Source organism: Dunckerocampus dactyliophorus, chromosome 8 (genome assembly GCF_027744805.1).
Source record: "Dunckerocampus dactyliophorus isolate RoL2022-P2 chromosome 8, RoL_Ddac_1.1, whole genome shotgun sequence".
NCBI classification, from domain to species: Eukaryota; Metazoa; Chordata; class Actinopteri; order Syngnathiformes; family Syngnathidae; genus Dunckerocampus; species Dunckerocampus dactyliophorus.
In genome coordinates, this window is record NC_072826.1 from 32,306,081 (window position 1) to 32,319,716 (window position 13,636).

General features: G+C 40.9%; 1 protein-coding gene across 4 annotated transcripts in view; it reads right to left on the bottom strand.

Moving 5' to 3' along the window:
* Positions 1-620: 620 nt before the first annotated feature.
* The window catches only part of LOC129186313 (RNA-binding protein 38-like), a 30,530-nt gene continuing 17,514 nt past the window's right edge, over positions 621-13,636 (bottom strand). Inside the window, exons 4-5 of one of the 4 annotated variants that reach the window (XM_054784440.1) lie at positions 1,020-1,176; positions 621-932 (exon numbers count right to left, since the gene is read on the bottom strand). In XM_054784440.1, coding sequence (XP_054640415.1) covers positions 621-932; positions 1,020-1,176 — 469 coding nt within the window. Of the gene's footprint in view, positions 1,180-13,636 lie in introns of all 4 variants that reach the window. The other 3 variants (XM_054784441.1, XM_054784439.1, XM_054784443.1) reach the window with 3 other exon arrangements.

A 13,636-nucleotide genomic window follows, 5' to 3' on the forward strand; every position in this document is an offset into this window, starting at 1 on the left:
CGCAGCTGTTAAGCTAAGTTACAAAAACATTCACACTCTCATTTGCAGTTTAGAGTGTCCAACTAACCTACAGTAACATGCATGTTTGTAGACTAGCAAGCAGAGTTCCTGGAGGAACCAAAGCAAGCATGGGTAGATGGAGCCTATCCCAGCTAACTTCAGGCTAAAGTCGGACTAATAAAGATATACAGTCAAACCTCGGTTTTCGTACACCTCAGTGTTTGTATGATTTGGTTTTCATCAAGAATGTTCAAAAACATTTTGCCTCGGTTTTGGTACACTGTCTTGGTTTTCATGCAGTACTGAAACTAACAAAGTAGTCCCTTTGCCCTGTACCGTGTCAAAATCAAGTGTCCAAAGAAAGCACCCTACGCGTTGGCATGCATTTTTTGGCTGCAACTGCAAAATAATCCACCATGGGCCCAAACAAAGTTGCCAGTGGCAGCAATTAGATAAAGAAGGTGAGAAATACCTTGGAATTCCATCTCGCCAGGAAGTCTGCATCAGCAGTACGTTCATCCATTTCTCACTTCTACTTATTTTGCAGGAAAAACTATCATTCCCTAGAAAATGTATTTTTGAGTCATTGAAATTATTTAAAAAAACATTTCCAATGTTTTCTAAACACCAAAAGTCTTTACTGTTGCTGGAGTTGGCTCTGTTTTAAGCTGAAGGTCATTTGTGCACAATTGTAAAAAAGCACTGCACACGTACTGCTCATGAAACAAAGAAACCCGGCAAATGAAACAAAGAAACCCGGCAAAGCTTCTGGGGGGTTTAAAGTCATGACTATGTTTGCATGCTGACAAGCGTGATGTGAAACCAATATGAGAGGAGGACGGGCCACTCAAAGCGTCATGGCTCCTCATCGGTGGGGGGTGGGGGTGACCATGCGTGCGACTACAGTTCTGCCGTCCCAAAGCTCTGTTTGACTGAGACAAATTCAGATGACGTTACAAGCTCAAAATTCAGATAACCGGACGAGGGACGCCTGGTGAAACCATACAACATATAATCACCTGCAGCCAGGTCAAGCTGTGCCTCTTCACTCTGATAAAGCTCACCAAGTATATCAGCCCCCTCTGGGTCTTCTCATCATCACCATCATCAGTGCGAGTGTCAGCAAAAGCCGGAGGCACGACGGCAGGCAGCTGACAGGATCCAGAGCACGGGGGTCTGCTGGAGACAACAATGACACTGAGTATCCTCATCACACCTCTGTCACACACACTTGCCTGCGTCCACCATTTCTTTTGTGTTTTTGCACAGCTATCATGACCACATTCAGCACACGTGTCAAACTCCACATCTCGCCTGCCACATCCTTTCATGTGGAAATGTTGCATTTCTTTTTTCAACTTACACGCGTACTGCATGCAGTTGGTTTTTACCTTCACATGAATTCATCAATAAACATTATTATTGATGCAACAGGATATTACAAGCTTTTTCTCGTTACCAACCCCCCAAAATGAACCCTAAAATAGTTGCATACAGTAGAACCTTGGTTAGCGCCATTAAACAGTCGTCCCTTGCAGTTCGATCATCGCTCCCTCGCGCTATCAAGGTGTTTCAGAAATTCATTGATAAATGATCTGTGTTTGGTGGCAGACTATGGCCTATTATTAGCCAAACACATGGAAATACAAGTGATATGTAGCAAGTAGGCGGCAGTAATGACACATTAGCTTACATGACAATAACACTTACCAACACGCATGAAGTTATCAAGTCCGCCATGCACACGATAGAGTGAAAACAGTGGTACATTTTTGGCATTTTAAGTTTAGAATAAATCAATTTGAGGCTAACTGGTTGGCTCGCTTGCTTGTTAGCTTGCTGGCTAGCAGGCGTCTGGAGTCCCTACAGCAAGGGTCACCAACACAGTGCCCGCGGGCACCAGGTAGCCCACAGGACCACATGAGGTGCCCACAAGGCTGCTTTTCATTCAGGTTTTCAGTTAATAATGAAAGAACAGTAGAAGGAAATGCATTGTGAAATACAACATGTGAGTTGTGGACACCAGCATTTTGTTCATGTTCTGGTAAAACAAGCATATTTGCTTTGTTTGGCTTTAAAATAAGCTCTGAAAATAAATGTTAGAAAAATGAGTAGCTCTTGGCCATTTTCATTTTGTAAAAGTAGCTCTCACGAGGAAGAACGTTGGTGACCCCTGACCTACGGCATAAGAGTTGGGCAATGTGTTGTAAACAATAAATAATATGAATGTCTTTCATTTCTACAAGGCTCTGATAATGTAAAAAAAAAGTCCTAAACGGGTTTTCTATGCTCTAACTAGGAAAATCTTCCATGTATGAATACTGAACTACAATATTGAATCTCGGTGGACGGATGACTGCGATCCATTCTGGACAGACACAAATGTCAACACAAGACAATTTTAGAGTTTTACGATTATAGTTTTATGTGCGTTAAACTTTATTCTGACCCGAACACATCAACAGCAGTGCAATTCCGACAACATATCTAACTGTAGATTTTGTCGTTAGTCCGCTCGTCCTGGGAACTATGGAATCACAGGAGTGCCAAAATTAAAAGGGAATACGTGTGAAAATACAAAGAGAATCAAGAATACAAAATTATACAAATGTGGAAATACAAAGAGAATCAATAATTTAAAAAAATATACAAATGTAGTCATATATTTTACTATATTGTTCTTGTTTTTCCTGTTTTGTATTTGTCTTTTCCACTTGCGTTTTGTCATTGCATTTGATAATGCCATGCAAATGTGAAAGAATGGCCCGCCCACAGCCTTTTGGGGAAATTTAAATAAGATCAAATAAGGCATTTACCTCTTAAAGATTGCGCCACACAGCTTCATCCATATCTGCATTCATCAACGCAGATATAGCCTTTAAAGACTTTAAAGACTTTTTTTTAATCAAAACTTTCCATTACATCTTCCACCAACCGAGCAATTGCTAATAATTCTCGTTGAACACCTCTTCTCAATTCGTCCACGTCCACCATATTTAAATTTCCCCACTTACTTTTGATAAACGTGTATTTGCGTCTACTTTCTGTCCGTGACATTTTTTCCGGGCTCCCGAGTTTCCTTAACTACATAACCACTGCAAGCAGGAATGGTGTAATCACGTATGTAATCACGTAGTCATCATCCTGGCAGAATGACCCGCCCACAGCAAAGGCTGTTGGGGGGGTCATTCTTCCACATTTGCATGGTATTACCAAATGCAATGACAAAATGCAAGTGGGAAAGACAAATACAAAACAGGAAAAACAACGGCAATTTGGAAAAAACAAAGACAAAATAGTAAAACAATATGACTACATTTGTATATTTGTGTTTATTATTGCTTCTATTTGTATTTCCACACGTATTGCCTTTTAATTTTGGCACTCCTGTGATTCCATAGGGAACAGCACTTCCTCATTGTCACTGATGCATTCATGGACACTCCGAAACTCACAACAAAGTCTTTGTTATGCATGTGCAGTATGTGTGGTGTAAATAAACAGAAAGGCAAAGAATATTGCTCACTGACGTAACTCTTACTAAAGAAGTACACTGTGCTGCATTTAAGTATACTCGGAAATCCTAGAAAATACATCTATACTCAAAACATTTGAATTCACCTTCAATTGCATGGTGTCTTTGAACGCAACCCATCGTGGTTCTTAATAATAAAGTGTGATTCTGCGACTATTGACCAGTGTTGGGAAAATACATTTTCCGACGTGTGTGCTATCTTTTAGCTTGATTTAAACTTCTAAAGAGCTTTTCAAACCGCTAGAATAATGCATAAAGTTAACAATAACTTGCTCCTCAAAAACGTCATACAGTATTTCTCTATCAGAGAGGAGAAATATGATCTTAGAGGAAAATGAAAGTGAAAACACTTCTTTGCCAGAACAAGGCTGAAAAGCCACAGCATTTCAGGACGCCCAATGACATCATGGAATGGATTGAGTAAGGAAGTCCAACAAAGTACAGAGATGAGCACATTCATCAACAATACAAGCAGTTGATGTTTGCTAAATACAAGCAGAAGAGTCTTCATCATCACAATGATGTTCTGTCAGGCTTGTTGATTTATTATTATTCTGATTACCATATAAAACATGACATGGAATGCAGGAAGTGAACAACATGTACTGTATTAGATGTAGAATAGATGGGGGATAGGATTAAATAAGCTTTGCTTCTTCCTACTCCTTTTGAACATGTGGAACTGTGAAAATTGGTACCTTGATTGACTGATTGATTGGTTTAATTTATTTCGAACATGCGTATGTCCGAAAAGGAGTAGGAAGAAGCAGAGCTTATTTAATCCTATCCCCTTTTTGTAGCACATCAATTGCTAATACATACATGTGTGTACATACACATACAAACACGCACATACATATATATACACTTACATCTGCACCTACACAAGTACGCACATATATACATATACAGTATACACATATACAGTATACAGGTACACAAATGCTAAAAAAAAAATGTTTTTTTTTTCTTCCTCCTTTTCCTTTCCTTTTCCCTATCTGTTTATCCTGTCCTTCCTCTCCTGTTGATATCCACATCTTCTTTGGTGTTGCACTGCTAGTGACGCTGGGTTTGTATACACGAGTTCCCTTTATTAACTATGACAAGGTTATTGCAATTACGCTTATTGTCATAGTCATATAATGTTTCATATGCATCCAGATAGCTGATATCTTGGACAACAAGCACTCTTGCGACTCCTGGACTTCCTTTTAGTTTGATGTGATTTGATTTTCCCGTTAGTGCTCCAAGTGTTTTGAATCTTTCCTTGCTTCCTCAGGTCTCGTGCTTTCCTGGCGATGTCGGAATTGCGTTTTGTGAGATGCTCATTCATGTAGACGTTGGTGCCTCTTAGCTTCTTTCCCTGTTTCAGCAGTGCAGTTTTGGATTCCCTGTTGGTGAACTTAATGATGACAGGTGTGGTGTTGTTCCTGCCATGGAGTGGGACGCACGTGTCTGTACTGTTGACATCGACATCCACCTCCTTCGAGTGTAGGAAGTTAGCAATCTGTTGCTTTGTTGAAGGAACATCTCTTGACTTGGATGTGATTTGGAGCCTTTGGAGCCTTTGCTTCTTTCTCTTCCTCAAGGGTGGTGCGAAAGTCAGCATTGTCCTTCAATAGTGCCTTGATATCATCCTGTAGAATGTTGATATCATTGCATAGTGCTCTATTTTCTTCCCTGGGGTCTTTAGCATCCTTAAGATCAGTACGTGAGGCGGCTTCCATATGGTTTATAGCCTCCTTGAGAGCAGTGCGCAAGGCAGCGTTATCTTCCAGTAATGCCCTGATATCATCCTGCAGAACCCTAACATCCTTGCAAAATGCTGTATTTTCTTTACGGTTTATCGCTTCCTGAAGAGCAGAGTGCAAGGCAGCATTGTCATTCAGCAGTACCTTAATATCATCCTGCAGAGCCTTGATATCTACCAAAGGGTATTTAACCTCCTTAAGAGCAGCGCTCAGGTCTGCAGTTTCATCTTGCAACTTCTTGACTTCTTTTCTTAGTTTTTTGATAGACTTACTCTGTGCTCTATTTTCTTCAGACTGTATCTCTACAGTTGAATGCAGCTTCTCAATTGCTCGCATTATTTGTGGTGGAGTGATCTCTCTACTCTCCAAGCTTCTATCAAAGGTTTCTCTGCAGCTCTTGAAAGCATTTTGCAACTCTTGGTATCTTGGACTAGCTAGGTATTCTGCCAATGTTTTTATTTCCATGTCCACTGTGAATTCAGAGCCAGAATCATTTTCCTTTGTGTTTGACATTGTTGCTAAGCAACCTCTTTGAACGTCAGCAGTTAGCTAGTTAGCTAGACTTGCTAGCAGCATCGATACTTGTATCTGTACCTCTCGACTATCCAAGTTAAAGTTGGGGGATTCAGCAAGCAGCACTGATCTTGTGGTCATGAAGTGTCGTCAGGAAGGCACCAAAATAGTTAAAATTTCCAGTATCAACAGAGCTCCTGCCATACACATCCTTCCCCTCAAGGAAAAAAAAAAAAAAATAAAATAAAATAATTCATGAATTTATTTGAACCTCCATGTTCAAATAAACTAAACCAAACCAAACGCAGTTCATTCAGCCAAACCAAACCCAGCTCATCATTCATCTCTCTCTTCATAAAATACAGTAAAAATGGGCATTACTCATAATTTCATTTGAAAACTGTCATTAATTTCATCACAATTGTTAATCGTTTGACAGCCCCAACAAACATTCAATCCCTCCTTATTATTTGTATTATTTTTGTGTAAAACCTACAACACTTTTATTTAGCAACAGTCTTGTGTAAACAGCCCCGAAGTCCAAAGGCTCATTTGTCTTTAGTGAAGCTGCTCAGTTGTTAATCACAGTCAGCAAATACGCACAAATCTGCTCTTACATGAAGCGTCCTGTGTGGAAAACTAACACACAGAACAGAACAGAACAGAACAGAACCAAACACAAGAAGGACGTTTATGTTCATCACCACTGGGACTACATACCTGATCACCACATGGGTGATGGAACCTAGACCAGTGGTGCCATGTACCCCCTACTCCTGCACACTTAACACCAGAGATAATTCATTGGTTCATTCATTTGAGAGTCATTGTGGGTGAAAAACAAGATCCATAAATAAATATAAATGGAACCTTCATGGTGAAACGCTCTCAATGCACCAAACGTACTTATTTGTTCACATGGTGCACACGGCGCAATGAACAACTTCCTTTCTCCTTGTGCTGTGAGGCATTCAGGTGCACTTGTACTTGGTTTTCATTTTCTTTTACGCACCCCCTATGACAAGTGGTGTACCCCACCTTGGAAAGCTAGGACCTAGACCAGGGGGAGGCAGCCCAGCCCACGGCTCCGGAGCCATGTGCGGCTCTGCAGCCTCCTTGTTGGCTCCTTTTGGTCGTGAAGAGTGAATTTTAAGAACTACTTAAAATGAATCAATGAAAATATGCGTCACATCCAGGTCTATGGCCCTCACCTTCGCCGGCACGTGGCTTCTTGAGCGCACAATGCTTGCGGTAAGCTAACCATGAATGCATCCAAAAAAAGACATCATTGATCAATACTGGTCACAAATGAGAGCCTGTAGTCCAGTTTCTAATCCGTCCAACTCACTACGATTAGGGGCAGCTGTTTCATAGCGGCGTGGTGTCAGTCCAGTATCATTGGCGCAGCCCTCTGCTAAAAATAATATCTTACTGAAAGAAGAAGAAACCTGCCTAAATTGATGTATACTTTTCTTTAAATTGCCAAGCTGCAACTACGTCTTTTTATGTTCGATTAAAGTGGGCTGCGTTGTTTGTTTGTTTCATTTCACACCAATGAATACAGGAAGGACTGAAAGTGCACTTCTGCTTGTGTTGTGTTGTGTTGTGTTAGCGGCTCTATTGATAGTAAAGGTTGCTGACCCCTGACCTAGCCAGATGATACAAAGAGAGACAAGATGCCACTGATGCAGTGACACACACACGCACGCACGTACACACGCACACGCACACACACAGGGGATTAAAAGAACAGCACAAGCCTGATAAGGCGGGGTTGTTTTTGTGACACTTGTGAGGAATCCCATGATGTCAGACTCGCACATCAGGGCGAGAAGCACGCAGAGAGTGAGATGTGACTTGAACCTATTTACACGTGCGTGTGAATCGACCTGAGATCGCTCTTACGCTGACTCAGCGTTATGAGGGCAAGCGCAAGCTTGTTTTATCAAGCGGACACACTTGTCAGCTCAGTTCGGGCTCCCTCTCTGGTGTCTCCACGAGGCGAGGAACCGGAGACGAGAAAAGGCAGAAGGAAAGGAAGACGAGGGTGGGGGGAGAGGCGATGGAGCGTGACGAGGAACAGCACCGCGCTCACCAAAGTGGAAGAGAGCGGTCCAAATGTCAGGGAAAGAAAAACACAAATGACAGGCAGGGTTGAGTAAATGAGCGTGTGAGTGAGAAGGCAGCCATGGGGGGCGGGGGGGTTAAGACAGTGAAAGATAAACAGTGACGTGGCGAGGAAAAGAAGAGAAGAGGTCATCGATGACAGCAACCACTCTGCTGTACATTGTCGACGCAACACGATGGATTTTGGAGCAAAACAATGTGTTGACATAAAGTTGAAGCAAAACGATGTTTTTACGAAGGGCTGCGTGGTGGACTAGTGGTTAGTACGCGAGCCTCGCAGTCAGGGAATCCAAGTTGGAACCTCCGCTGGTGCAGCCTCCCCCCTCCACAAAACACGCATGTCTACTATGGAGGTGCTAAATCGGGGGTGTCCAACTCAAAGCCTGCTTGAGGTTGTGGGCCCCCCACCCACATGGGAATTCTTTGAACGTGTATTGTTTGTGTCGGTTCATTCCTGCTTGAAATCCATACTTTGCATGGAGAGAGAGTGTAATGCAACTACTGCATGTTGTTTGGGACTGTTGATGGAGCACCTCTTTGTAGGGCCGTCAACATCTACACCAGGGGTGTCCTAACTTTTTCCAGCGAGGCCCACATAGTGAAAAATGAAAGGATGCAAGTGTGCCGCTTTGATGTTCAGTAAACAACACATGTAGACATGCTAGGAAGCTCCAGCAGGCCGACACCAGCTCAGCAAACAGCTGCATTTCACCTTTGGAACGGAGGTGAAATGCTACTCAAAATGAGGTTTCTTCCTTTATCATACCATTTTATTCTTGTAAAATTGCGACTCTTGTTCTTCATTTGATTAGAACTTTTTTCTTCATATTTTGACTTTATTCCCGTAAAACACAGGTGTCAAACTCAAGGCCTGTGTGCCAAATGTGGCCCGCCGCGTCATTTTATGTGGCCCACGAGAGCAATTAAATAGGTCAAAAGCTTGCTTTGATCAAAAACTACATTTCCCACAATGCCTGTCGACTACAATACAAAGTGACGGCTCACCGCCAATAAACAGCAGTGTCTCCACATCAATGCCAACGAGGTGAATTGGCAAATAAATAATCTCCAAATGTCCAGGGAGAGAAAAGTTGATGCGGATGGAGGATCGTTTCAAAGAAGATGGGAAGGGGGGTACTTGTTTGTGCTTCAAGGAGAAAGACCCGTATGTCTTTTGTGTTACGAAGCGGTGTCGGTTGTTAAAGACTACAATCTGCGTCGGCATTTTGACACTAAACACGGAGCTAAGTACGCCAAAGCTAGCCTTCCAGAAAAGCAACAAATTGCCCAAGAATGAAAAGGCAAACTGCGCTTGCAGCAGAGTGTGCTCACGAAATCCACAGCCAAAAACAATGCGGCAGTGGAAGCTAGCTTTATTGTGGCTGAAGAAATTACCCACGCTTCCAAGTGTTTTTTGAAGCAGTGCATGCTGAAGGTCTGTGAGCAGGTGTGTCCCGACCAATTACAGACTTTAAGAAATATCAGTTTTTAGGTTTGACCAATATAGTTGTAAACTGAGTGAACTTTTATTTTGTAATGTTGAGTTGATTACATATTATTTCTGTGTAGCTGCTGTTGCAATGATTTAGTATTTGCAGGTTTTATGTTCGCATGCAGACAAATGATTGTATCAAAGCATCAGTTGGATGCAAGACTGTGTTTTGTAAAATGCTACGTCTGTCATACGTGTCGTTAGCAGCTCACAATTGTTGATTCGACAGTAATTAAGCCCATTTGAACTTTGACAAGAACGCGTTGAACAAAGTTAATGTCATCACTTGTGTTTTATGTTATTTTTCTTCATTCATTTGGATAGTTTGATCCTTACTTTATGTAGTCGTGTGGGTTTCATAAGCTGACAAATTCAAATGATTTATGTTAGAACAGAGCAACAAGTAAAGATATTTTTTCTATGCAACTGTAATGTTTGCCACTTGAATAAGTCCTACATTTAGACTTATTTAACATCAAGGAGTTGTTATGTTTATTTGACATTACATGTAGTTTTATGTAGAAGTTACATCAGGCCCTTTGAGGACAGCCATGATGTCCATGTGGCCCTAAGTGGACATGAGTTCGACACCCCTGCCATAAAATGACAGCTGCTTTTTCCATTTCTGCTGGGTTTTTTTTATTTCCCAGCTATTTCATTTCAGCTTTCCTTTTGTGCATTTTCTTCTCGCAATTATAAATTTTGATCTTTTTTTTTAATCATGGATTTTTTCTTTATTTCAACATTGCTACTGAAATGATCATTTGACTCATTTTACAAGTTTATTCTCATTAAATTGCAACTTTCTTCTCATTGGAAAACTATTTTTTTCCTCTTAACATTTTGACTGTACTCTGGTCAAATTTCTGCTGCTGTTTTTTTCCCCCCAAATATTTCAACTTTGTTTTGTATATTTTCTTCTCCTAATATTTGGACTTTATTCCCATGTTATACATTTTCTCTCAAACTAAGTTTCCAAAATTTCCAACTTTATTCATTGTTTGACTTTAAATTTTTCTTTAATATTTCAACTTCATGCTACTAAAATGACATTTTTCCTCATATTACGTTATTCTTGTGAAATGATGGCTTTTTTCCCTGCTGGATTACAGCTCTTCTCTTCATGTTTGAACTTTTCCATTTTTGCTGCTGTTATTGTTTTGTTGTTTTTTCTATTTTCTTGTTAAATTACATTTTTAGAATGTGCTGCGGACCGATAAAATCACAGCCCCCGGGCCACACTTTGGACACCACTGGTGTACACTACTCGATATCAACACAAAAACATCCCAGTCTGTGAGCTGTGTAACCTGGAAGAGTTTGCACAGATTACGCCTTCCCAGCATGCTTTGCTGTAGTTCAAATGGTGCCTCTTTAGTGTGTTACTTTGTGCAGGCAGGGTGTAATACTTCAAGTAATGCCGTTTTTAGTCGTGTTCGCTTCAATTATTTGGACTTTAGATGTGAACCTGGCACCCTTATTAAGAACATGTGTGAGTTTGGTGCAATATACAATATTGTTGCCACTTTTAAAATGAAATGTTTGATGAGGGCCGTGAGGCGGGCCGACTCAGTGCTATTTTCCAAACGGTCCCGCGGGCCGGATGAAATTGCAGCGTGGGCCGGATGTAGCTGCCGTGCCTGAGTTTGACGCACGTGTGCTAACCGCACATTTGAAGTGGATGTCTTTTGAAGCCAGGAAGTCTCTGAGCGATATTCTGTGTCGTATTTCGATAATTACAGAAAAGGACTGAATGAATTTTCGGTGCCTTGAAGAATCGGACTTTTGGTTGAAGGAGCGGGAAGGGGCGAGGGAAAACGACAATGACGACGAAAGAGAAGGAAAAGAATATGAAAAACGACCAAAAAATGTGGAAAGTGTGGGGGCATTTCAGGCTGAACACGTCCCACAACAGCACTTCTTTCATGCCGCATCATCTCCGAGGACACCCAGAATGCAGTGGAACTCGATCATCCATCCATTTCCCGAGAGCGGGAGCCCTAATAAACTCTTCTTTTTGATCACATCTCTTCATTGTTCAGCCATCTTGCAGTCGTCCCTCGCCACATCGCGCTTGGTATTTCACGGCTGCACTCTTTTTCAGAAACACAGTATACAGTATTGATGAATAAATCATGCTGTTTTGTGGTTGATTGATTGATTGATTGATTGATTAGAGTTCAACGACACTATCAACACAAAGTGTCATGTAAGTGTCTGGACCTTAATATGTGAAGTTATTAATGACAAAACCTCTTTCTCGGGAGTGTAATCTATCAATTTAATTAGGGAGTAGAGCTTGTAAGATAGAAACTGATCTACTTTACCGGGAAAAATTCCCTACTCTTTTCGAACAGAGAAGTAGGTTCTTTAATGTTCAAATGGTGTGGCTCTTCTTTATACGGGACAGCGGCTTAAAGTCTCCTCTGTAAGATTACAAGTAGATACTGAATAAAATGGCCTGCCAAGGGGCCTGTTTCCATTATCTAAAACCTAATAAAAAGATTTATTTCTTTAAGAAACTCTATGATGCATGATCGCGGAACTTGGCTGAACAAGGTTTTCAGATCAGGTACATTATAAAAATTGACACGGATGTGAGCAAACTCACTGCATTCAAGGAGGATATGTTTAACTGAGAGTGTACTATTACATGATGTACAACAGGGAGGGTTTTCTGCTGCAAGTAAATAGGAGTGTGATAAGCGAGAATGACCAATTCAAATACGAGTTAGCACAGCGTCTTCCCGTCGCTTAGCTAAATTGATTGTAGTACGTGGTTCGATTATAGGCTGATGTTGGTAGAGTTTGTTACCGGGATTTAAATCCCATGACGCTTGCCACTTTATTTTTATGTAGTCATTAATCTTTGGTTTTAAGTCTGTATGGGGTATCTTCATTTCTGTTACAGCCATATTAAGTGCCTCTTTTGCTAACATATCAGCTTTTTCATTCCCTTTGATACCTATATGGCTCGGTAGCCAAACAAAAACTACCAGTTGAGATAATACACCGACTTTGTATAATGATTGTAGTAAGTGTACAATATAGGGATGTTTAAGATCTCTACACTGTACTGTAAAGCCACCAGACTAGATAGAGAGTCTGTGAAAATAACAAATTGTTTTCCATCAGTGTTTTGAATTATACCCAAAGCCATTTTCAAAGCCAACAACTCGGCAGTGTATATGGAAGCACTGTCTGGTAATCTAACCTGTTCTTTTATTGTGCCACTCATACAGGCTGATCCTACTTTATTGTGATCTTTTGATCCATCTGTATAGATAGCATGGTAGTTCCTATATTTGTGTCTTATTTCTCCAAATCTTTCCAGGTAGACCAGATCACTTGTAACGCCCTTTTTGAATGTTGCTAATGTCAAGTCTATTAAAGGTTCGCTGATCACCCAAGGAGGAATATTGGGTACTAAGGATGGAGAAATATCAGTGGTACCAAGAACTTGCATCAGAGCTTCTTGAACACGGAAGCCAAACGGTTTGATGGAAGATGGTTTAAGGTCGTAAAAAACCTGGTATTGTGGTCTGAAGGTATGTTCATACGTTGGATTTAATGGGTTATTCTTTAATTTGATTGCATAGTTAAGAGATAGTTTTTGATATCTTAAATGCAGTGGAGGCTCATTTGCCTCCACATACAAGCTTTCCATTGGAGAAGTCCGAAACGCTCCAAGGCAAATTCTAAGTCCTTGATTTTGTATTGGTTTTAACTTATCAAGGTAGGACTTTCGAGCAGAGCTATAAACTGCACAGCCATAATCAAGTTTTGATCTGACTAAAGACCTATAGAGACGTAGCAGGACAATGCGATCCGCACCCCAATCCATTTTAGATACTACCTTTAAAAGGTTTAAGCCTTTATGGCATTTTTGTCTCACATGATCAATATGAGCTTTAAAGGTTAGCTTGTTATCAAATACCAGGCCAAGATATTTTGTTTGTTGAGTAACCGGGATGACAGAACCATTTATTTTAACTTCCGGGTCAGGCTGTAAAGTCCTTTTATTGCAGAAGTGAATGCATACCGTTTTTGTTCTTGAGAAGCGAAAACCATTTTCATCAGCCCACTTTTCGATTCTATTTAGGCAGTTCTGTAAAATTGTTTCTATGGTCGGCATATTCTCCGAAGAGCAAGAAATACAAAAGTCGTCCACAAACAATGATCTGTCCAACCGAGGAGTGACAACATCCACAATGTTGT